At 29.7% G+C, this 27,431-nt stretch overlaps 1 protein-coding gene across 1 annotated transcript in view; it reads left to right on the top strand.

The window, feature by feature from the left end:
- Positions 1 to 21,102, top strand: part of LOC123262408 (disintegrin and metalloproteinase domain-containing protein 12) — a 48,032-nt gene extending 26,930 nt beyond the window's left edge. The window contains exons 4-13 of the mRNA XM_044724590.1: positions 1,659 to 1,848; positions 4,493 to 4,539; positions 4,631 to 4,795; positions 8,501 to 8,670; positions 8,797 to 8,988; positions 9,895 to 10,491; positions 11,848 to 12,049; positions 12,150 to 12,354; positions 13,865 to 14,000; positions 18,303 to 21,102. Of these exons, the coding sequence (XP_044580525.1) occupies positions 1,659 to 1,848; positions 4,493 to 4,539; positions 4,631 to 4,795; positions 8,501 to 8,670; positions 8,797 to 8,988; positions 9,895 to 10,491; positions 11,848 to 12,049; positions 12,150 to 12,354; positions 13,865 to 14,000; positions 18,303 to 20,772 (4,374 nt within the window). The 3' untranslated portion in view covers positions 20,773 to 21,102. The remainder of the gene's footprint in view (positions 1 to 1,658; positions 1,849 to 4,492; positions 4,540 to 4,630; positions 4,796 to 8,500; positions 8,671 to 8,796; positions 8,989 to 9,894; positions 10,492 to 11,847; positions 12,050 to 12,149; positions 12,355 to 13,864; positions 14,001 to 18,302) is intronic.
- The last annotated feature ends 6,329 nt before the right edge of the window (positions 21,103 to 27,431 follow it).

Raw genomic sequence — 27,431 nt, 5'->3', positions numbered from 1 at the left:
CGGGTATCAGCTAGTTATTAATAAATTCATAACAAATTAAGTGGTATTAAAAAATATATTTATTATTACTCATTTTATTAGAAATTATCTTAAATCGACCGTTTTTATAATAATTTAACGATATCGTTGTAAAATTTTAGAGAAGACGCATCAGACACAATTTACCATTTTAATTTTAATCATTAAAATCAGTATAATCATTTAACAATATCAACTTGATAATATTTATGTTTAATTTATCTGTGTTATGATATAACCGAGTTCATCCTTCATGATTATTCCAATACATATAAGTTATTTCAGTTATTAATGATTTAGCTATTCTTTCTTAAAAAACGTATGATTATGAATTCCTACTGTCCCAACAGTCAATCGATAAAATTTAAAATCAATCATTTTGACAGTTATTATAGCAACGGTAACCATGATAACGGTAACCATGGTAACGGCAACCATGGTAACGGTAACCATGGCAACGGTAACCACGGCAACGGTAACCATAGCAACGGTAACCATGGCAACGATAACCATGACAATGGTAACCATGGCAAAGGTTGATTAGCGTGGGTGGTTGTGGGGTTGAGTTCGATAATTTACGGGTGCCACTGATGGTTTCTTAGATTAGAGGGTCAAAATGATATTTCGCTCCCAAAAAAAGAGAGAGATATAGGGAAGGGGAAAGATTATAGGGCACGGGAGGGGAGGAGAAGAATGAGAGGGAGGGGAGGGAGGGCATATGTGATGGTAGACGAAAAATTCATTTTGGCTAGGAATTGCGTAAAATCCGTTCTTAGTGAGCGTCTACATCACGAATGGAGTAACTATGCTAAATTTCAAGTCAATCGGGCGAATAGTTTCGGAGATCTCGTGATGAGTGAGTGGTATTTCGCTTATATATATATAGATTATTAGTGTTAGCAGTACCTATTAACACGAGATTTTTGGGTGCGTCAGAACATAAAAATGAATAATTGGTTTTAAATTATAAGAACCCTCACAATTTCAACAACTAAAAATAATGAAACAACCATAATGTTTCGTTTAAATTACCGAAGCCTCTGTATAATTTTATTGATTTTTTTATTATTGTTTACATACAATTATAAGGCTTAGATGAAAGCGGTAATGTATTAAATTACGCAGAATACTTAACATAACCATGGTGCTGGAGCACTAAAATTTTCAATGCAATTTCTCTCTTTAAATTCGTTCAATTTACACTATTATTTTTTTAATAGCTTCGTTTTTTAAATTCGTACAATCCTATGAAAAATCATCTTATAAACCCTTTTAGTTTATTAAAAATTAACATTTTTATCTCAAAACCGATGGCAACGTTGCTGTGTCTGCTACTGTGCTACTGCTACCTACAGGCAGTATTTAAAAAGGCGGAAAATTTTTAAATATTTAGAAAATTTTTCATGCAACTTATTAACGATTTTTAACATTTTTATTATTACACTAATATACATTTTTAACTGTGTTAAAAGCTATGAAATGTGTTAAAATATATTAATAGAATTTTCGTTTTAAAATATCAAATATTAACAAATCGATAGTGATAATCGGAACTACACCCACTTTCATCAAATTTACGGATTAATAAATAACGCCTAGGTTTAAAAGAACCAAAACTAATTTATTATTGTTTTTTCCAGGAAATTTGTCATTACCAGGGAAGCGTGCGTGGTATACCTGATTCGTGGGTAGCAATTTCGACATGTTATGGATTGAAAGGTGTAATTTTTGACGGAGAAAACATGCACCACATTCATCCTGAATATGAAACTATAGAATCTAATCATTATTTATATAAACACAGTGACTTATTAAACAATTACACTTGTGGTAAGTTATGAATTTTTATCAACAATATCCTCTTTTGCTTTATCGCACACCTCAGCGGCCAGAGCGTTGAGTTTCCTTATCTTGAATTCTTTAATCTTACAAATGAGGTCAGATAGAGTTTTCCGTCTTACATAACCTTGAGGAAAAATTTATTAGTTCATTTTGCAGAGTAAATTTTACAAAACTAAAGAGATGATTTTTTCAACATTTCTTAAAATTTTTTGAAATCAAAAAATAACATATAGTTATATTATCTTTTAAAACAAGATAAAAATACCAGTTGTTGAATTCCGAATTTTTTTATTTTTTTTTTATAAATAATGAAATTTTTAATCCAAACTTTTTGTTAAATTGAAGATATATTTTTAATAAACATCTGAAATTTTTGTAAAAAAATATTTAAAACTCAGCCATTACGACGTCTCTTCCGGAGACCCCCTCCAACAAAAGGTGCTTTCGCGTTGACACCATAACTCATGATAGCAGCATGTAAAATCAAAAAATCAAATTGGATTTTTAATTGAATACCTAAAACTAGAATCCTGACGTTCGAAAAAAAAATGAAATTTAGAATTTTGGCAGAGTTTAAAAAAAAAATTCAAATTTGCACCACATTTTGATCTTTTAAAATTAGTTGCAATTTGCACAAAAAAAAAAAATGCTTCGTCCAAGTTCTTTTCAATAGTATCTCAAAGATTCGTGCCAAATTTCATCAAAATCGGTTCAGTAGTTTTCAAGAAATCTTGACAACCGACTTTGAAAATAGCGTTTAAAGTTTTGAGCGTTCAGCCAAACTGGCCTTGAGAGCCAAATTACTCCAATCGACTTCAAAATTTAGGACAATATTCCTGACATGTTGTGCAATTTTATAAAGTAAAAAAAGAACGATTTCTTGAAGCACCCAACCCATCTAACCCCTTAAAGAATTAAAAAAATTTTATAAGGTAAAAGACCCCATTAGTGGCACCTTTAACCCCCATTAGTGGCACTTTTTCTTTCAATGAAAAAATGTTCTACTTGGAATAAAAATTAAAAATTTTTTTGATCAAAAGGTTTTAAAAATTATAAATAATATATTTATTATTGAAATTAATGATTTAATTAATTGAATAAGTACTAAAATCAAAGAAAGTGTCAGTAATGGGGTCCCCGCCACTAATGGGGTCTTTTACCCTAGTTGTAAAAAGTATCAAATATTCATTAAAAAAAAAATAAGTTTACTCGAATTGAAACAGTTCCATTTTTTAATATTTTTTTATCTTTCTTCACAATATTTCTTTTTTTTTTTTTACAAACAAATGAAGTATTAAAAGACTATTCGGCATCCAAAATGGGAGTAGATTTCATATTTATCCAAAAAATGTATTCTGACTTAAATGTTCATTACGATTTACAGAATACTATTATAAGGTTTATACTCAAGATGCAGTAATTATAATATACAGATCATTAGAATTATATTTGCGAAAGGTATTTTGGAAGCATTAATTAATAACTCATTACATTTTTTAAACGAATGCAACAGCAAATTTCGTATTTAACTATGAGAAATAGGTAGTAATTTTTTGGTCTACAAAGAATATGAAAGAATTAGAGAATAAAAGTTTATCTGAAGAATTTTTGGATGCAATTTACAGAAATTCGAAAAGTTGTTGCATTCAAAAATTATTTGGGAAAGAAACTTTAAAAATATAGATTTTGGGATTTGGAAAAATTTTTAATCCTGTAATTACCGATTAAGCTCATTTTTTAATTTGATCTTTGTATTCATCAGCAGAAGAAGTATGTTGAGTTTAATGAAGATCGCAAATTGTAGACGCGATTGTCCTGACAAGCCGCATTTTATCCGATATATGCATATATAAATATATACCTACATTTTTGAACTTTTGAACCACATGTATTTTCTGCATCCAACTAGGCGAACTGAGTCGTACTATAACAAAATTTTTTAAATGCTCCGTCATGAAGACCAATGCAATAGTTAGATTTCTATGAAATTTACTAAAAATTCACAATAATATATTATTTGTTATTATCATTTCAGTGGTAATTAATTTAAAAATAATGGATGTCGACAATTGTTTCATCTTTGTGTCATTAATTATATTCAATTTTGAAAACATGAATTTTCTAGCCGAAAGAATAATACAAATTAAAAGAAAAGTTGAACAATCTTAATTCTAACTATGTTTAAGAAAGTGTAATTCTAGCTATATCTTTTGTAGCATTAATAATTGGTGCTTTTACCGTAGGTATACTGAAAATAAATATAGAGAAGATTAATTTTTCAATTAAACCTTGAGTTTAAGAATTAATACAAAAATTATTTTACTAAATCATCAGCTAAATAATTATAGAATATAAAAATATCGTACCGTAAACTCTTCTGCTAAAGATTGAAAATAAAGTAGGAAAGCGGATAAAAAAATCAAACTGTACATAAAAAGAAGACACCCGTCTTACCTTATCAGTAAAGTACTCACTTCTCACTATAGTACCTTGATATATATTTGTGAGATGTTTTTCTCCATTAAATCCTCGCATTATATCTCATGGCCTTTTATTTACTAGCTAAAAAAAATTATTAACAGTTACAACAATAAGAATAGTACTAATTTTTTTTATTTTTACTATTTGTTAGGTTACAAAGGGAACCATGACGCTACTTCACATTTAAATCATTTACGTGTAAGTAATTTATAAGTTTATTCGGTAAACTTATCTCTTATAATTTTTATAAATAATTAATATTTATAAATTAATAATAATAAATTTTTAGGAAAAAAGAGCCACTGAAGCAGTTCGAGGTCCTTACAATGCTAACCGTCAATCTCGTTACGTTGAGTTAGTACTTGTTATCGACAAAAAAGAATACACGGCGCTAGGTCAAGATCTTCAGAAAGTTTACCATCACTGCAAGGATATCGCAAATATCATTAATGCTGTAAGTGTTAACAATTTTAAAATAAAGAAAAACATTTTGAGTTTAATTTGTTTAAATTTGGAGCTCAATGGTTGCCCAAGTTCAAAACATAGTAACTGACATTTCTTTGTTTTTTATTTTTTTTAAGGGATCATTTTAGTTCCTGCATTCAAAAAAGCAAATATTCATTATTTTTTTACACAGAAACTATTATAGATATTGATATCAAATTTATTTAGTTCAACAAATACACCCTTGAATATAAAAAAAACATCTAAATTTATTTATTTTTTTTATATTTTCTATACAAACAAATAACAAAGAGTGAACAAAGCTCCTCTAAAAGTTGGTATGTCGCTAACGTTCATGATAACTTGATAACGGCTCATCTAAAACACAAAAACCAAAATTATTTATGTTCAATATATAAGTATTTATTGCACCAGCTACGAAGATTAATATTTATTGATAAAAAACAAAATGACGAACATTAAAAAAAAAAAAAAAAAAAAAAAACTGAAAAATGAGACTTTTTTCACAGTTTCTAGTCCTAAAAAAATAGTAAAAATCATAATTTTGATGTGGTTGTAGTTAATGCAGTAGCTACTTCTATGTAGAATATGTGGTTCAAATTGCATTAAGATTAGGTCAGTGGTTCTGGAGATATCATGTACGTCAACCAAAACAACATAGTTCTGCGATAAAAGTGTTTAAAGTTTTTTAAATTAAAAAAAAATCTTATCTAAAATCAATCAGTGATGACAGCACTAAAAAAATCCCATCAGCTTTTTCAAAAATTTGTTTCTTTTCCAGTCGAACATCCACATAAAGGTGGTAAAATAATGTAGTTACAGTGGACTGATCACTTACAAATTTTTAGATATAAGGTAACAGCCCCAGTAGCTGCTTAGGAACCAGTACCTGCTCACTCCATGTATTGGTATATCTGCATTTGTGAATATAGATATACAAATATATGGAGTGAGCAGGTACTGGGGCTTTTACCTTATATACTTGAGAAAAATGTAAAAGAAAAAAATTATTTTGAAAATTACAAACTAGAATGGCCCCTCCAATTCAGTTTATAATAAGTACATTTTTACTAAAAATAAAAAAAAGAAATTTATACATGAAGAAATTAATTTAAAAATTTTAAAGTAAAAAAATAGGGAATTGTTTCTTAAGGAGGTATGGTGAAAAATCACTTTTCTTACAATATTCTTCAATTTTTGAATACGCGTACTTCTAAGTGTCCTCTATACGAATAAATTTTTTTTAATAGTCCTTGCGGTGTTAATTTTCGAAATATTAGCAATTAAAAATCGTACATTTAACATGTATTCCCTATCCTGATCGTAGTTAGAGCGAACATTTTATTGAATAACAACCATACTTTTTTTAGGATTTTTTTTAAAAACTGAGAATATTTAATTGAAGTTATAACAAGTATTTTTTTTGAAAAAAAAAAAAAAAACAAACGAGCGGTATTAATTTTTTTATAAACAATGTTCAAAGTTTGTTACTTTTAATGATTTTCAAGCGTTCTCTTATAACCTAATAAGTGAGAGATAGTAATAAGTGACTTGGCAACGTTGCACTGCGCGGGAAGTTCAAAATACAGTAGAAGCCCAACAGATTCAAATAACTATAAAAATTTAATGGATATAGGTTAAGCACAAATTTACTGTATAGGAAAAATAAATATGTAAAATAATAAATAGTATAAATCAAGAATATAGCTACAATATTAATATAATAAATATTTATTTATTTAAAAGTACATTTTTCAATAAATATTTTATAAAGGCACTTATTTAAAATAAGTTATTTTTAACTTTAGAAGAACATTAATACTACTAATTATTTTATTCTTTTTTAGAAACTCTTTCTTTCTTAAAATTATTTTTTTTTGGTTTCTTAACTGAGTTTTTTGGTAATTTTTTTAAAAAGTCTAAGACGTTCTTTATAATATCTTTTTTTTTTTTGTTATTCTTACTTTGTTATTTACTTTTTCAGTAAACAATTGCACGATAGCTTCATCACCTCCTTGTTTAAATTTTTGTTTCAAAGAATCAACTGAAATATCATTCATAGCTAACTTTTTACATATATTCAACGAAATAATATCTTTCAAGTCTGTTAATACTTTTAAATTATGTTTTGTTTTATTTGCATCAGATATTTCTTGCAAATAAACGTCACATTTTTTATAACAAGTGAATAAATTATTTTTTAAATTTAATATTTCCACTAAATTCTGTAAAGTTAGAACGTCATAAGCTGCATCATGAAATGATTGTTGTTCATCATCTGAATTTTTTAAAAAATCTTGACTGAGACTCTAATTTAAATTTACCAGGACCTTTTCTATCACTCAAGACCGATCGAAATATTGCTAAAGTAAAATCTGTCATTCTTTAGCCGCGAAGTTATTATTTATTATTTTCAGTCTCCAACTATACGTAACCTCAAAATTATTTCAAAACATTAAATTTTTCTACAACACATGCCTCAAGGGGCTCAAGGGGCAAATGATTCTGAGCGAGAATGCAACGTAGCCAAGTCAAAAAAAAGACGCAGTGGGATTATTTTTCTACTTCTACGCATGTGAGAGGAGGCGCAAAAGTGTACTGCATCTCAACTACTCCATATTGTAGTTATAATGCTTTACATTGGGGCATATGGGGGGAAATTTTTCTGAAAGTTGAGAACCGTTGTAGGGTAATACCTCCTTAAAAGTAAAAAAAAAAATATAACCAGATTCCAAAAAAAAAACGATCTAAAATTTTTGCAGTTACTGTGTTTTAAAATGGGAAAGTCGAGATGTAGTGAGAGAAGAGAAAGGTTTTTTTTTAGTAATTTTTTTACACGCTTTATATTAGCTTCACTTGTATGTCAGTTTGTCAGTATGTCAGTATGTAACTCTCCGTGGGTAATCTGCGCGCCTGCGGCCTTCCTTGGTTCTGGTAGCCGTTTCTCAGGCTCGCTCTCCGAAATCGAACTCTGATTCCCAGTATTTATAATATTTATAAATAATTATTTTTTATTAGCTTCACTTGTATGTCAGTATGTAACTCTCCGTGGGTAATTTGCGCGCCTGAATATTTTTGATAATCAACAAATAATAGTTTAAAAAAACTAAAAAATCACGCTTTTATAAATAAACCAAACTAAAAAGTAAAAAATAAATAATAGTTTAAAAAAACTAAAAACACGCTTTTTATAGAAAACCAAACTAAAAAATAGAAAATAAATTTAAATTAAGAATAGTGTTAAAAATTTCAATAAATATAAATTAATAATAGTGTAAATAAAAAAAATGTATTTTATTTTAAAAAAAGCGTGGGATGCTTTTTAAGATATTATCAAAATGATAATCACTCTACTCATATCTGTCAATAAAATATTTATAACTATTGACACCATGCACCTCACGCTTTTTTTAAAATAAAATACATTTTTTTTATTTACACTATTATTAATTTATATTTATTGAAATTTTTAACACTATTCTTAATTTAAATTTATTTTCTATTTTTTAGTTTGGTTTTCTATAAAAAGCGTGTTTTTAGTTTTTTTAAACTATTATTTTTTAAAGTAACCGTTGAACTCGTAGTGACCATCGTCTAAAAATAATCAAAGGGTTAAAGAAATTTAACCCTTGCGTGTCAGACTATTGATTATAACACTATCATTATTATTATTGTTATTATCATTATTTTTTAGCTCTATACCCCTTTAAATATATTCATTGCGTTGGTTGGCGTGGAAGTATGGACAGAATCAGATCAAATTGCATTATCATCAAAGGGCGATACAACACTAACAAATTTTTTGCGTTATCGACGTGAGATGCTGGTGAAGACTATCCCTAACGACAATGCGCAGTTATTGACGTGAGTATTTGTTTCACATAAATAATAAATATTCAATATTAAATATTAACTTATGCTATAGTTATATTTATTCAAGTGGTCGATGACTGATTGATTAATTGACTGCTTTATTGATTTAATTTTCAGACGAATTCACTTCGAGGACGGAGTCGTCGGCAAAGCCTTAAAAGGCCCGATTTGTACGTACGAATTTTCGGGCGGTGTGTCGATAGATCATTCGAATATCATTGGAATTGTCGCGGCTACTGTCGCACACGAAATGGGTCATAATTTTGGGATGGAACATGATAACACTGACTGTGACTGTCCAGATGAGAGGTTGTTATTTATATACTTTCATTATTATTGATGTTATTTCATATTTAGTAACAAATTTTTTTTTTTATTTGATTCTTACATTGAAGGATAGATCTTTCATAAAAATTAGTGCGATGACATATTTGCATCGGCAAATATGCGTACAGCTAAAAATTCCAAATAAAAATTGATTCCTCCTTGAAAAGAATGTTGAAAAAATTGTAAAAAATAATATCATTAAAAATGAAAAATGCTCCGAAACTCTATATTTCTGTATGCTAATGGAATTAAAATTATCAATAGTGAAATAAAAATAGATTTCAAAAAAATAATCTCAAATAAAAATTATGTCAAACATAATTCAAAAACAGTAAAAATGTTAATTATAATTTAAACCTTAGATAAAAAATTTTAAGCTTTAAAAAGTAAAACGGCGTGCCATAAAAATATATTATTTAATTTAAAGTAGGTTTTTTTTAATTAATAAAATTTTTCATTTTCAAATACAAATTCACTAGTTGTTGCAACAAGTCAATAACGATTTTCAAAAAATTTTTTTAAACAAAATTTTGAAAATCAGATATTTTTTAAAAAATACACAAGGGTGCCAAATTTATTGAAAATCAATTTTCACAATGATAAAATTTTTGAATTGACCAAAAAAATTTGATTGAGAATTAAAGAAACATTAAATATATACTATCGCAACTTAACCGTCTCAAAGTCTAAATAATGAAATAAAAATAATAAATAGCACCAATTAATTACATTAATTATATAAAATAATTTAATTATGAAGATAAATAACTTTCCGTTTATTTTAAAGATCTATTATCCAATAAACAGCCCCTTCTATTATTTTGAAAACTTTAGAATAATATTTAAATAATTACTAAAGCAATAAAATTAATTCTTAATAAATTTTAGGTGTATAATGGCGGCATCAAGTGGTTCGACGAGTCCCATTCACTGGTCATCATGCTCACTTGAGTACTTAGCATTGGCATTTGAGCACGGAATGGATTACTGCCTTCGCAACAAACCCGCAAAGTTATTTGACAGCCCTATCTGTGGCAACGGGTTCGTGGAGCCTGGAGAGCAGTGCGATTGTGGGCTAAAGGAAAATTGCGACAATCCATGTTGCAACGCCTCAACTTGCATGCTGCATTCAAATGCCAGCTGCGCGACGGGGGAGTGTTGCGATCTAAAGACATGCAAACCCAAAAACGCCGGCGTTGAATGTCGGAATGCCGAACACGAATGCGATTTGTCGGAGTACTGCACTGGGCAGAGCGAATTCTGTCCCAAAGACGTTTTCAAGATCGATGGAGAGAGCTGCAATATGGGCAAGGCATTCTGCTATCAAGGAAGCTGCAGGACTCACAATGATCAATGCAAATTGCTCTGGGGTCCCAGTGGCTCTTCTTCAGATTCTCAATGCTACAATATGAATAACAAAGGCACCAAGTTGGGCAATTGCGGATACAATCGATTGAATTCTAGTTACATCAAATGTGATGATCCGTAAGTTTCTTATTAGATATTTTATATCAATTATTATAAATTCTATTGGTAACTTTGGTGTATTAAATCATTACTTTTTCTGTTTTTTATTTTTTGAAATAAAAAAAAGTGAAATTTGTTTACTCGGATAAAAAAAAGCAATCATGATTGGAAATATATTAAAAAAAAAAAATCAACATTCATGCCTAATAATCTAATAAATTCAATAAAGATTCACGGGTATATGTGATTGCTGAGATTTATGGACTATGAATAAGAAAACTTTGAGAATAAATTTTAAAAATAATTGTGCTATGACAGGAACAATAACAAATAATTAAATAGACAAATGTGACGGAACAAATTTATAGAACCAAAAATTTATTCAAAACTGCTCCAAGAACTTAACATAAAAAATTGACTTTCACTAAAAAATATATGAAACCATGAAATGGCACAAATTCTTATCAAGACCTTTTTGATGATACCAAATTTAACTATAAAAATTTATTTAAAAATAATATGTTCGTCACAAAATTTTTCTTACTCTCAATTATTTAAATCATAAATGACTATCGCTGAATAGATATCAAAATAAATTTACGATAGATCTACCCGTTACAAAATTTTGATTAGTTTCTTAATTATATAAATTAAGTTTTGATCTATAACCACATTCACATGTACAAAACAAAACAAAATAAATAAATAAACAATTATTTATCGCAAAATTTGAATCCATTTAAAACAACTTCGAAAACATCGTAATAAATTAACAATTGCTAAAAAGCATATGAAACATTGAAAATGTACAAATTCAGGTCAAAACCTTTCCAATGATACTAAATTTAATTTTAAAAACTCAGTTAATCATATAAATATTCTGGAGACAAAATTAAAATAGCAAAGTGATTCATTGGAATAAAATTTTCCTATACTGAAAAAAAAAAAAAAAAAAAAAAATAAATTGACTTGATTCAAGAAAAAAATTATTGAGCTTTCTGTCTTGATTTAAGTAGAAAAATTTTTGAACTGAAAAATTTTTTTGGTATAAGTAAGTTTATTTAATTTAGAGTTTTAGTGTCTTGATTCAAAAAAATGGAATTTTTTAAAATGATTTTCTTGATTCAAAGATTTTTCTCTTGAATAAAATTAATTTATATTTTAGCGTAGTCATACTTGAAATTTAATTTATTATATTGAATAGTTAATTTCTTGAATCAAGAAACCCGAACATCTTGAAAAAGTAAAGAATTTTGAAGAAAATGCAGTATCACTTCGTATGACTTTAAAATGGGCATAAAATATGTTGAAAAAACAAAATTAGACAATTTTTAAAAACCGAATGAATTTCATTAAATTAAATTATTCTTGCAGAAATATTCTATGTGGAATGTTGCATTGCAAACATTTAAATGAAAGACTGGAATTCGGAATGGAGTCGGTAGCAATATTGAGTCATTCATTCATCAACAACGGTGGTAAAATAATAGCATGCAGATCAGCGATGGTTGACTTGGGTCTCAATCAGGTTGATCCTGGATTATCACCCGACGGTGCTAAGTGTGCACCAGGAAAAGTAATTAACCATTCAAACAATTTGTATTTATAATAAATAATAAATAAAACAACTTTCTAAAGTTTATTGAATTAATTAACGATTTTGGTTTTTATTTCAGATGTGTGTAAATCAAAAATGTATGCCGATAGCAGATCTAAGAACAATTACAGTTGGCCGTAACATATGCCCAAATAATTGCGGTGGCAATGGCGTATGTAATAGTTTAGGACATTGCCATTGTAATCGTGGTTTTCGACCACCGGATTGTGTTCAACCTGGATACGGTGGATCTGATGACAGTGGACCTGCCGAAGATCCTAATGGTAATTGATTATTCATATATTTACTTATTTTTTTCACATAATAAGTTCATCAGTAGTTAAAGCAACTTTTAAATTGAGCGTAAGCAATCGAAAGAGTTTGATTACTTCTCAGAACTGCTCGATAGACATCAAGAACTCAGATACGTTAAAAAATGGTTAAGTAGCCATTAGTCAAAAAAAAATTTGTAATTTAATTTTTTTTTTTAAATTGATGTTAAAATTTATGAATTTTTAAAAAATTGATACCTTACATGTTATTAGAAAATTTTCGTTGACGAACTAAGGTAGATTACGCAACCAATTATCTCACAAAGTATTCCAAAAAAGTCTGATTAAAGTAGTTGTCATGGTACAATATTGTCAAAAAATTAGAGATTATACGCGCCGCAAAAGTATATGAGCTTGTAACTAAGTAATCCATAATTTTTACGCGACTGTACAATTGTTTCTGTCCGACTCCGTAGATATATACTTTTTCATAATTTGTTCAACTTTAATCAGTTGTTTATAAATAATTATATGATCAAAAATTAAAAAAAATTTTTTTAAACTCACAACACATACATTAAAAGACTGTCAGTTTTTTAAAAATTTCTGACAGTTTTTTTTTTATAACTAAGAAACTGGTACAGAACTACAGAGAGCGTATGCAATCAATGTTAAATACCCAATTATAGGTGGTCAATCGACTTCAAATTTTGAGGGTAATTGTATCATCATGTCCTTAATAAGTATACAAAAATTTAGAATTTTCTGATGGTATGTTTTAACCACGACAACTACCTTAAGCTAAAATTTTAAAGTTTTTTAAAGAGAATAGCCACTTTGACGGCCGAGAAAATAGGTGATTTTTGGAATTTTTTTAATCAAGAAAATAAATAAATTTAGGGGTCAGGTTTTTTTTGTTCTATGAAATGTGTGTTTAAATTTTCCGCTCAAATAATACTGTTTATACTCGCGTACAGTGTTGTCAGATTCGTTTCTAGCCAATTCACGGATGGGTATATTTTTTCATTTATTGTTGGACTTTCAATTGCTATATCTCAATAATGAAACGGTGAATACTTTTTTTTTTTTAATTTTTTGTTCTTTTCAGAAATGATTAAATATTATGTTAGTTCTTAAAAGTTTCTGATTCTTAGTTTTTTTTTATGAAAATCGCGAACGTTACTTAAAATGCATGCTCCTTATTGCTCGCAATGTAAATAATTCGAACTTTGATTATAAATAACTCGAATTTAAAACGATCAATCGACTTCAAATTTGAATGGTAATTGTATCTTAATACTCTTAATGAGTATACAAAAATTTTCAATTTTCTGAGACTATGCTCTCAGCAGGATAACTATTTTATAAAAGCATCAGCAGTTGGTGAGAGTCGTGAAACTCTTACAAGGAAGGTCGAGGTTCGATTCCTATTGCGGACAATCAAAATATAATTTTTTATTTTTAGTAATTTATTTTCTGTTGTATATAAAGTGTTAATTAAAATGTATTTTTAATTTTTCAGCGAGAAACGACTTCGTAACAGCTCTCTACGTAATTTTCCTCGGTATAGTACCGACAATATCGTTAATATCTTTCCTCGTTTGGTACCGAAAAAATAATCCATCACGCCCCGGCTGGAAGAAGGATATTTTATCACCGTATGTATCCAATTTACCATGTTTTAAAAATAATAAGCGTCCCAATTTGTCTCCGAGCATTAAAAAATTGAGCAATAAACAATTAAAAGTCTCGAGTAAAAATAAATTTATGAACATTTTTAAATTTTCACGCGACAATAAAAATAATAGTAACAGCAACAATGAAAACTTGATGCATGGGCATGACAATAATAAAATATTTACTATAAATACTCTGTCACGTGACAAAATAAATATTCAGCGTAAAAATCTCGTCAGTACGACTAATCAAGACGTTATTAATTGCTCAAACAACATTATTGCACGTAACTCATTATTTTTACCACAGAGTGACGTTAGTAATGACAATGTTAATGATACCATGCCTATCTATGCGAATGTCAGTAAAATAATAGCACGTGATGGCGATAGTTTACCGAAAAAGTTGCATGAAAATAATTGTGATATTAATGTTAATGGTAAGAGTAATTTAAAGGTGGAAAGTAAAAAAGATAAAAATTTCAAAGATTTGAAATTAAATACTCGAATTGATTTTAAACAATTGGAGGAAAGTCCCGGGAGTAGTGGATCGGCAGGTGTTTTGTTAGGAGTTAATAAAAAAAATAATGAACCACTGCCTTTTTACAATAAAAAACCACCACCACCTCCTGCTCCACCTAAGAGCAATAAACCGAAATTGTTTAAATAATTTTTTGGTATTTATGTACTAAGAATATTTTGTCGATTAATTTTTGTACAGTTAATAACTATTCGGCCGTTAATTCATCTACTGGTAATAATTAGAGTTGCAAAAAATTTATTTTTTCAACATGATCCTCAATTTTATTTAAAAAATGAGTAATTTAATAAATTTTTTTGACGCATTTCTTTAAACTTAATAAATGGTATGATTTAAATTATTAATTAAAAAAAAATGTTCTTAGTTTTTTTTTTAATTCTTATGAATAATAAAGAGATAGATTTATTTTTACTTGTATCACTGTTACAATCTGTGTTTTACAAGGTATTTTCTTATACAAAGTTGTTTTCTCCATATCCTACTATATAATAAAAAAGTACTAGCTACTATTTTTTGCACTCTCTGCATTTAGAAATTTTTACATTCTCTATTTTCGCTGATACCTTTATTGTACAGTGCATTCCTTTATTTCATACTTTCCATACTTCCTCACTCATTCTTTCATTTCCATTCATTTCTTTCCACTCCTTCTTATCCTTTTTCTATTACATTATCCCATCTCTCTTTCACTTTCTTTTAAAACATTTTCTATTTCCCTCATTACCTTACATATCCTTGCCTCTATTTTTCCCTTGAATATCCCTACAATTCTTTCCCATATCTGTTCCTCCTTCTCAGTTTCATCCCACCACCTCTCCATTTCCACTTTACATTCTTCACTTATCTTTTCTCTTATTTTTGCACATGTAAGTACATGCACTAGCGTTTCTTCTTTTTCCTTGCATTTTCTACACATCCAATTTCTTTCCCCTTTCTTTCCAGCTTTAGTCAGGTTTCCACACCTTACTCTTGCCCATATTTCCTTATTTTCTCTTCCTATTTTTTTATTTTCCCAGTATTTTACATCGGCTCTTTCTTCCACCGTTCTCCTGTATATTTCGCTATAATTTGATGCTCTAATCCTTTCCTCTTCCTTGTCTGACATCTTTCTCGCTAAGCATTCTATTCCTGCTCTTATTTCTTCGCTTATTTCTTCTATTTCTTTTCCTTTGTATATTTTTTCTAGTACCCTCTCACAATTCATCTTCTTTGCACTTTCTTCTATCTTTTTTCCCCATTTTGTTGGGTTCCCATTTAATATCCCTCTGATCTCTTCCCTTAGGCATATTTTTGGCCACCTTTTATCCTCCATTCCTGCTATTTCTATAATGTATCTCCATACCCTTTCCTTTGCTATTACTTCTATCACTTCACTTCCTGCTTCTCTTCTCACTATGCCTCCTGGTGTGTTCCTTGCCACTCCTAGCGCCATTCTGTTGATTTTATTTTGCAACACTTCTATCTTCTTTACCTCTCCACTTCCCCATACCTCTACTCCGTACATGCACCCTGATCTCACCAGCGTGTTGTATAAATACATCCTGTCCTTTATATTGTTTCTTTTCGTTCTTCTTATTAGCCCCCACGTTGCATTCGCCATTCTGTTCGCTTTATCCTTCATATTATTCAAATGCATTTCCTGGCTATTTCTGGTTGTGAATGTATACCCCAGATACTTGAAGCTTTTTACCACTTCTAATTTTTCTCCTTTATACTCCCATTTTTCTTTTTCATTCCTCCCTCCGTTCTTGAAAATCACTATCTTTGTCTTCTTTGCATTTATTTTCAGTTTATTTTTGTCCGCATATTTTTCCAACTCTTTTATCATTTCCCTTAATCCTTCCGGTGTATCCGATACCGCTGCTCCATCGTCTGCATACTTTGCCATATATATTTTTTCTTTCCCGATTACCGTCCCTCCTATTTTTTTCTTTACTATTTCATCCTCCATATCGTCTATAAATATATTAAAAAGTACCGCACTTAGTGCGCACCCTTGCCTCACCCCTTGATCTGCTCCAAATCCTTTCGATTTTGCTCCGTTTATCAGTACCTCGTTTATCGTGTTTTCATATATTACCTCTATCATTATGAATAATAAATTTAAACCTTTAATAATTACTCAGTAGAGAATTACCAAGTCGATAAATAGATTTTTAATTTTAAGATAAATAAAAAAATTATTTTTATAAATCCATGAAATATTTTTGGTGCATTTATAACAAAAAATTTAGTGATAAATAAGACTATTGCACTTTAGATAGTAAAACACGAAATATAAAAAAGTATTTTCAAGAAGTTCTAGTAGCTGGCATGACAAATTTTTTTAAAATGCAAGAAAAAAAAATTCTTTTAAATACTAAAAATAACTAGCAAAAATTAGTGAACAAATTACAGTTAAAGTAATCGAGCGAAATTGCGTCGACTGAAAGATAAAATAATAGTACGCACGCACGCGCTAATTCTCTTAAATGAATTTAATGGAGTTTTTTTTTTTTAGTTTAAATACAAAAAAAATAAAGTTTGCCGTAAGAATAATTTTTCTTGCAGAGATTAATCTCCTTGATTAAAAAAATTCTTATTTAAAATACTCTCTTAAATATAATAAGTAATTGCATTTTTGAAAATCAATGCATTTGTTTATAAAAATAACATATCTTTTATTTAATTGATAATTTAATAGTATTATATTATTTTTAAATAAATTACGCATGTTAATTGCATGTTTGACTACTGGGACTAGATATTAATAATTTAATGTGCAATTTTGAAAATATATATTCATTTTATTGATAAGAATTTTTTTTATCGTGCATACACTTCTTTTTTATTTTAAAACGATAGTCATGTAGGTTTTTAAGAAAAATATAATATTTAATTTAAAGTAGGTTTTTTTTAATTAAGAAAATTTTTCATTTTCAAATACAAATTCACTAGTTGTTGCAACAAGTCAATAACGATTTTCAAAAAATTTTTTAAACAAAATTTTGAAAATCAGATATTTTTTAAAAAATACACACCGGTGCTAAATTTATTGAAAATCAATTTGCAAAATGGTAAAATTTTTGAATTTAACAAAAAAATTTGATTGAGAATTAAAGAAACATTAAATATATACTATCGCAACTTAATCGTCTCAAAGTTTAAATAGTGAAATGAAAATAATAAATAGCAAGCCAGTTGTGACTTAAATAAACAGAAAAAGAAGACGAAGGCTGTGTTGGATCAAAATCTTGACGAAATGACAAATAATTTTGTGGTAAATAGAGATCTATCATCCAATAAACAGCCTCGTCTAAACCTCTTTGATTATTTTACAAACTGTAGAATAATATTTAAATAATTCTTAAAGCAATAAAATGAGTTAATTAAAAATAGCAACTAACTTAATTTCTCATCTTTGAATAATTAAAAAAATTTTCCAATTATCGCTCACATTAATTTAAAAATTGCACATTTAATAAGTCAACTGTGATCCAGCATGCGTCATAAAAAGCGATATCAATTTTCACTGTATTTACAAACCAAAACCAAGTACTTGAAATAAAAGTATTAAAAAAAACCAACAGAAACTCTTGTCTTTCTTATTTTATTATTTTCTCAGCTATTAATTTTAAATCTTTACTAATTTTCCCGCTTCTTGCACGGCATGACTCAAAAACAAAACGACAAATATTCAAATTCAAATTCTACCGCTCGCCCAATGAAACCCTCCGCTTACCCGCTTTTTTTTAAAATTTCAGACACGACCGTGGATTTGTCAAGACAATAGACCGACCGGCATATTCCCACCCATTGACCGGGCTTGAGACAATAGACTCTACCTTATCATCGGATCCAGCGTGCGCGAGTCTTCTTCCCAAGCCCGAGAACGAAGAAAACTTCAGGAACAATATGTTCGGGCACTTCAAAGGGTTCACTCTTAAGCCGCTGCCAGAGGATTCACAAACCAGCCCTCCACCCGTCCCAGCCTTCGTCCCTCCAGGCCCAGCACTGCCGCCCCTGAACCCCGGTAGCACAGCCCGCCCTTTAATTAGCAGTCCAGTTCTAGCTGCCACTACTTGCACCACAATGGAACTGCCAGTTCCTACCCGACCGGCTCCAGATGTGCCCGCTCGCCCCCTAGAGACACTCGAGTCAACTACTTCTCTGTCCCAGTCGTCGACATCTCCCGCCTTAGCATCCCTGCCCTCCATTTCCATTGACGACAGGTCCAAGTCCTCGACCCTCAACCGAATCGCCTCCATTTTACGACCTCAAGTTCCAAAAACTCGCCACCAGAAGGCGATAAAGGTCGACAAGGAAATCCTCCGTAGTCTGGAAATTTCTGCCCCGATTCCGCAGCAGATTATCCAAATTACAAGGTCAAATCTCGTACTGCCAAATTCTACAGATTCCGTAGACGGTTCATCGGAAATCTGCCCTAAAGTTTCAGAGGTTAAGAAAGTGGTGATGCGCGCACAGAGCATGCGTGATAGCAAACAACCAAGACCAGCAATCCACTCGTTTGGATCCATGCGCTCCACCCTGAAGCGGCCTTCCTCGATCCCAAACAATCGGCCCACCGCGCCACCACCTCCAGTCCCCAAACAGGAGACCCCGAACCTGGATCTCAAGATTCCTGGGCTACCGGGCTACCAGACGCCGATTACTCAAATAAACTTGGTTGGGAAACAGGAGGAATACGATGACTGTATGAATCTTGTCCGCGAGAAGTCTTGCGACAACATCTATGCGGTGATCGAAGAAGTTGATGATAAAACGTACAAAGTCCCCAAGCCGGTGGACAACGGACTCGGCCTCCTAGGGGAGATTGTCTCCGAGATTTCCCACAGAAACTTTGACTCGATTTACTCAAGCTCAACTTTGAAGAGGAAGGAAAAAGAGAAAGCTGATGGGAACTACGTGAATGCTAATGCGAACCACTATAAGTCTCCAGCTAGTATTTACTCGAACTCCTCCACGGCTATGTCCGCGGTCCTGTCAGAAACTTCTTCCGGATACTTGCTACCCTCTGCTGTTAACGTGCCTTGTCTGGGAGGAAAAGCTCCTGGAAATCTGGGAGAGAAAGGGAAGATCGAAGACAAGTTGAATAGGTTGGAGTCTAGCAATCCGAATGTCAATGACTCGATGTCCAAGGCTCTGGGGATGAAACCTCCGAGTCCGGTTAAGGCCGGGAAGAAAGAAGAGAATTTAAAGGGAAGAAATTCTATAAATGAGAAAAGTCAGAAAAAAAAAATTGGAAGACAAGAATCTGATGGGAGTCTTCAAGGGAAAGGCACTGGGAATGATGATGAGAAGGTTATAAGTCCTGATGTTGTTACTAGTTGTAGTTCTACAAAGGCTACTGAGCCTGATGTTTTAAGTGGAGGGAATCTAGGAAGTACTGGAAGTTCAGACGGCAAAGGCGGAAATTTAGGAAACAAAGGAAGAACTTTTGGTACTAATCAAGCGAATTTAGGAAATAATAATAAGGGACATTTGGGAACTTATGAAAAAAATATAGGTATTTTAAATTTAGAAGAAAATGGAAATTTAGGAAAAAAAGGAATGACTAGTTCAGTAAAGAAAATTGAAGATAATAAAAAAACTAATAAAAATTCAGAAGGAATGTTGAAAAGTTTTACTGGGAAAGGGAGTTTTGAAAGTATTGGAGGTTTAGGAGATAAAAAAGGAAATTCTAAAAGAATTTTAGGAGTTAATGGAAATTCTGGAGTGAAAGAAGATGAAGCCTTGGAAGATGATGGGAAGAAAGAAAATTTAGAAAGAAATGAAAGTCATGAAGAAAAAGGGGGAAATAACACAAAAGATAAAACAAAGCCTCCAACAATGAACAAAGGTAAAGTAGTCATAAGACCCAGTAGTATTGTTGCTAAAGCAGCGACATTTGTTGACCGGAAAAAATCCCCAACTTACGGAGTGAAATCAGTGACATCAGGGTTGAAAACTCCCCCCTCGCCGTCTGGAAGCAATAAATCAGTAGGCGGTGTTGCGGGAACAAAAAGTTCGGTTACCGGTGGTAGTACTAAAAACTTTGTAGGGAGTGGAGCTGTTACTAAAGAAATGGTTAATAAAGTTGACAAAAATCTGGGAAGTCCAGTTAAAAAAGCCGCCAGTAGCAAAACAAATGTTGCGTCTTTACAACAGAAGTTTGAGCCGAAATTTATTAACATGAACGCCGGAAAGAATGTGAAGAAACCCGGGGGCAAGTAAGGTTAGGTTAGTTAATAAATTTGTTTCTCTAGTCTACAGTTATTGACTGATATTTTGTTGTTAATAATCATTGATGATGATTAATGTTGTTAGTTGATAATGAGTCAATTGTTTGTATTAAATGCGGTTGGCAATGCAGCTTTTCAATTTGAACAATTTAAACTCTGTGATAATACTTACGCGAAATGATTACTATTATTTTTAAAATGAATGACATGGATGTTGATTCAAATTTGCAAATTAAATATTGAAGAATACTATGCTTAGCGCCTTAGGTTTATTTTGACTGATGTAAATATGTTGATACTGTTCAATGAAAACCAATTAGATTATTTCGACAAAAAGTTAATTTGATAAGCCAAAATTCAGGAGATCCGTCGCTGCTTGTAAAAAAAAATATTCTTTAATTTGAATTTCGCGCCAGTTGAGTGTGCGCAGATGTTGACATTAGGGCATTCTCCCTAAACTTCCATTTGAAAATTTTTCTACCGAAGCGCCGTCTGGTGTCAGAATGTAGCACTAAAATTCTTAAAATTGAATTAAATTAATAATTAATTTTATAATTAAGAAAAAATAGGGGAATGAATTTGGTCGTTAGAAAAATTAAAATGCTACAATTTAATAATAATTGAAGATAGTAAAATTTAAAATATACTTACATAAAATGAAAAAAGTAAATTGTAGGTTAAACATGGGAAAAAATGTCATGTGTAAAATAATTATTTAAAAAAAACTATTACCATTCACTAAAAAGAAATGATCAGCTCCGTGTAGAATTTTTAGGAGATTTTAATCACATTTTAGTTAAATTTTAAACAATAATATTAATTAAATAGTTTTATGAAAACCATTTCCAAGTTTCAACATAAACAACAGTATCGTACATATTATGAGGTCCCAAAGGGATCCCAGTGTAAAAAGCGGGAAGTTAAAAATTTTCAAAATTTGTGGATAATGCAGTTCGCAAGTTACACTCCAAATGTAGTTACCATGGGATAGAGAGAAGCAATGTTACCAATAAGCCCTGGAACGGAAGTCATTCATGTAATTTGAATTTATCACCAAATATGGTGAGTTATACATACTTTATTTATTCATATTTTCTAGATAATGTTTATTTTATAAGGCATGCATATAATGCAATATTCTAGACTAAACAAACGATCGTTTTAAATAAATTTTCACTTCGATTAAAGAAATTTTTTCTTTGAGCATAGTTTTAAAATATCGCATCAGCATAAGTTCCCAAATTGTTTAAATAATATTTTCGAGATTGGCGAAGAAAATTTGAAACTTCACTGGCAGATTTTTATTGAGCTAAGAAAATATTATTATCCAAAAAAAAACTTTTTCTTGCTCAAAACAACGGCCTTTTCAAAATTTTTTTTGGTTTTAATAAATTCATTTTTACTGAGTCGAGTTATGATCAATAAAATTCATTTTTTTGTAGATATTTTTTCCACTTTTTAGCTGGAAGTCATTTTTCTAGTTTATTCTTATTACTTACAACCAAGCTTTCCTTAATAGTGATATCAAATTGTAAGTCGGTAGTCATAACTTTATAATTTAAAGTTATCTAAAGTATGAATATTCTTTACCAGAAAATATGTAGTACAACGAATTTAAGAGAGTAAATGTTATAATAATATTTTTTCACTCAAAAAAATGATGGAAGGTCAAATACTATATATATATATATATATATATATATATATATATATATATATATATATATATACGTGTAATGTCCATTTTGCATTTTCGTAGGGCGTGGCTTTGAAAAGTACAATCCCTGAAATGATAGACTATTACAAAATAGGACTTGTTTTAAAAATATAAATGGTTTCGAACGTAAATATGTAGCATGAAATGCGCACAAGAAAATAAAAAAAGATATTTATACAAATACTTCTGCACTGATAAAAAATAATTCGGTTTAAGAGAAAAACATCATAACCAAATAAATCATTTTGATGTGTTACTTGATTATTTCGAAGATGTTCACTGAAGAAAATAAATTCTTGAATTAAGTAAAATTTATTTACACCAAAAGTTGTTTTCCTGTTCAAAAATTATTCTGCTTAATTCAGATCGACCGAACTCCTTAAAACAATTTTTTCCATTCCACATTTCTGATGAATAAAAGTTTTTTTTTTTAAGTTATTGTTTTTTAAAATTAAATATGCATGTTAGTATATAATAAAACCGCAAGTATACAATATATCTCACTACATAATGTAGATTTATTTATTTATAGACATCAAATAATAAATCTAGAATATAGCATTATATGCATGCCTTATAAAATAAACATTATCTAGAAAATATGAATAAATAAAGTATGTATAACTCACCATATTTGGTGATAAATTCAAATTACATGAATGACTTCCGTTCCAGGGCTTATTGGTAACATTGCTTCTCTCTATCCCATGGTAACTACATTTGGAGTGTAACTTGCGAACTGCATTATCCACAAATTTTGAAAATTTTTAACTTCCCGCTTTTTACACTGGGATCCCTTTGGGACCTGATAATATGTACGATACTGTTGTTTATGTTGAAACTTGGAAATGGTTTTCATAAAACTATTTAATTAATATTATTGTTTAAAATTTAACTAAAATGTGATTAAAATCTCCTAAAAATTCTACACGGAGCTGATCATTTCTTTTTAGTGAATGGTAATAGTTTTTTTAAATAATTATTTTACACATGACATTTTTTCCCATGTTTAACCTACAATTTACTTTTTCATTTTATGTAAGTATATTTTAAATTTTACTATCTTCAATTATTATCAAATTGTAGCATTTTAATTTTTCTAACGACCAAATTCATTCCCCTATTTTTTCTTAATTATAAAATTAATTATTAATTTAATTCAATTTTAAGAATTTTAGTGCTACATTCTGACACCAGACGGCGCTTCGGTAGAAAAATTTTCAAATGGCAATTTAGGGAGAATGCCCTTATGCAGTAGTCGCCGTCTTGTGCAGCAGAATATAGTTTTAGGACTTTTCAGTTTTTTTGTAAATTTAAAAGCTAAAATTCGAAAATAAAACAAAAATATGCTTTAAAAAAATTCAAACTGAAAATATTTACATGGTAGTTATCGGATTTCTTAAAAATAATCAAATTAGAACTTAAGAAAAATTGTAAAATTTTGTAAATCACGGAATATAACTTTTTCTACTCTAAACTTAAGATGAGCAATGAAGAAAACGAATGAACAATTTATTATAATTATTTATTTAAAATAAATATTATCGTAAGAGCTTTTGTATATAATTTTGCCTTTGTCAGTAATGGTTGCTAATTTATTCTTCTTACTATATATGATGGCCGATGATATATAATAGATGTTAAAACGAAAAATAATAATTTTGGAGAAAAAAAATTATCAAGCTTCTTATTTTACATAAGGCTGATTTAATTATAACTTTTTGTAACAAAAATATCCAACTTAATACAAAATGACCGCATTTAAGCCACAAGTGTTCAAGCTTAAAGATTAATTTAAAACCAAAGACCATTTTTTAAATAATTTTCTTCTCTTCATATCATATTTTCAATTATAAATTACAGTGCTATTGGTAATTTATTGATTTTAATCACTACGAACAGAAGATAAATATATAGATTTATAAATGATATAATTATATTTGTAGGTTAATTATAAGCCAATATACGTTTAAATAAATTATTTTTTAATTCAAATTGTGTTTTATTGTTTATTTTCATTTATTTCACCATTTTTTATCTTAAAGACTATACTGAAACAAATCTACTTATTTAAGAAAGATGCTTTCATTTATTTCACCATTTTTTATCTTAAAGACTATACTGAAACAAATCTACTTATTTAAGAAAGATGCTTTTCTCAAAATTTCATCTTCACCTCGTCTACGAATCATGTTTATGATCATTGAACGATGAGAATGTCCTTTTGGTAAAAAAATAAAACTCCTGATATCTTTTTCTCTTCTATGTTCAATCTTTAAGTGACTTGCAAATTCACTTTGCAAGGTTTGCAGTAGGGACAAAAGTATTTTTTAATTTCATTTTGAGTCACATAAATAGGTTGGGAAGGAGAAATAATGAGTTTCCAATGATGAAACTTGCTAGACATTGAACCTTGTGAAATCTTTCGTGGAGCTAAATAAAATAAATTAAATCAATATTTTACAAAATAATTGAAATCACTACAGCGAACCATCTTATTATAAATTTTATACCTTCATAAGATCAAGTCTGACATAATATTAAAGATAAATATATTTAAGGCCCCTAAAATAATTAAAATAAGTAGCGGCTAAAATAATTAAAAATAGTATCTATTAACCTACAGAATAACTAATGTATTTTTTATCATGTCAAAAATTCTATTTAATAACTTAAAGATCTTAAATTTGTTTATATACATAAAAAAATATTTGGAAAAAAAATTAAAATATAAATAATTATAAACTAAGATCGTCATGATGTTAGATAATGAGAAATTTCAATTATTTATAAAATATATTTATATAAAATGGTTCACTTTAAGTAATTATATATATTCATATACCTGCTGCTTTTGATGAATCAGTAGCATCCATGTTTTGGCCAGTTTCAAAAGTATTTTGATCAGAGGAGCATAGTACTGGTGAGTTATTTTCATTGGAGATCGATGTTAAAGAAGTGTGATCTGTTTGTTGCTCTTTGAGATTGTTATTCTCAATCTTGCATGATACTGGAAAACGATTTTGATAAATAGTTTCGAAATAATAAATAAAATATTGTAATAGATTTTATTTTCCAAAGTTAGTGTAATAAAAATTCTAAAAACTCTTGAAAATTTCAAAAATTCTAATTGCAAATTGTATTTTTTATCTAGTTAATAATCAATAACGAATAAAAAGCTTATATTTATAATTATTTAATTTTATCCGTGATGTCCAATTAAATGGCAGAAGATTTGAAAGTAAAAAATTAAAAAAAAGATATATATATATTAATAAAATAGAAGCTTCCAGTATTAAGATTAAGTAGAACATTAGAATACCGTATCAATTTTAATTATAAATAGAACTAGAATTTTTGCCACTATTTCGAAATAAAAATCAATAATTAATTATATCAAATTTTTTATATGACAGGAAAAATATTGATCGTTTAAAAAAATTTTTTAAACAAAAATTTTTCAAAATTGAATTTTATAAAAAAAAAAATGTATCTTATAAATTTTTCTTTGGATCAATCAGAAAGCCGTAATTTCAAAATTGAGATTTTCATAATTAGTTTATAGTAATTTATATAAAAGAATCATAAAAAACATTCATTACAGAAAATTTAATTTCCTACAATTTTTATTTAAAAACTACTTTTTTTAAGTAACATATTTTAGCAGTAATTTCAAACATTCAAACTATTTGTTTGTTTCTCAGTTAAGGAAAATATCTTGGCCTTAATTATAAACATTAGAAACAGTTGAATGCAATAGTATATTACACACCTAGGGAAGTAAAATAAGAAATGTCTCTCGGCTTCGCCTCGGCCAACAATTACATGTGATCTGAGGCTTTCTTATTTACTTCCCGTGGAGTGTATACTATTTTTTTGCTCGACGAAGGCAGGAAGCGGCAACTTTGCTTAGCGCAGCGGGCTGAAAGTTGACGCTTTCTGCCCGTCGAGCAAAAAATGATTTTATTTGTCTAAATACCTGCTGTTTCTGATTCATTAGTATTTATTTCCATTTTCTTGCCAATTTCAACCAGGCTATGATGCGGAGGAAAGATTATTTCTGACTTTTTTTATGCCTAATGATTTTGAAGAAATGTCATTCAATTTCTCGTTTGTTAAATCTTCATTCGAAGTCTTACGTGATACTGAAAAATAAATTTAATTAATAATTTTAAAATAACTTTAATAATATAGTAAAGCTATTATGGAAAAGATTTACGACATTTGTTCTTCATTGAAAATTATTATGTATATTTTTTAACTTCCCGCTAAGAAAATCAAAGATTTTCAAAAATCGGGAAGTTATTGGTTTTACCCCGTTTTGCAAAAATTGAGTTTTCATCAGATCTCAACGTTTGAAGGTCACAGGAAGCTTCCCTGACTGTCCCCGCGAGGGTGTCACTATGTCTGTGTGTGTGTGTGTTTTTTTTTTTTTTTTTTTAAGGGGGGGGGAATCCTTTTTACGGATTCTAGGCATAGCTGTTTGGCCTGGATATGTAGCGACTCGACGCAGTTTCATACTAAAACTCGACGCTAGCGCCCCTACCCACTAAACCCTAAACCCCTTTTCCTCTTTCCCCTAATCCCTCATGGAAACCACCGTCAGGCATTACTTCGTGAGGGGAGGATTTAGCTACTGCTCTTTCTTCTGGTGGCTAGGGTGTTATTCTTTCCTCCTTCTAATTGGCGTCATTCGCTCTTCTTCTTTCTATGGACCGCAGGTCTGAGAGGACTCCCGTGACAAACGTGTTTGTGGCATTCCAGGCAGCCTCTGATGACAGCATTGCTTCTACTATTGTCTCTGGTTGGATTTTCCTCTTCAGGATATTCTCCAGCTCATCTCGCTGTGGATAAAAACGTGGGCACTCAAAGAAGACGTGCTCTGCATCTTCATTGACTCCTGGGCAGGACGGGTACTCTGGGGAATTATCATG

The sequence above is a fragment of the Cotesia glomerata genome, linkage group LG4, assembly GCF_020080835.1.
Source record: "Cotesia glomerata isolate CgM1 linkage group LG4, MPM_Cglom_v2.3, whole genome shotgun sequence".
Lineage (NCBI taxonomy): Eukaryota > Metazoa > Arthropoda > Insecta > Hymenoptera > Braconidae > Cotesia > Cotesia glomerata.
This window is presented reverse-complemented; position numbering and strand designations above follow the sequence as displayed.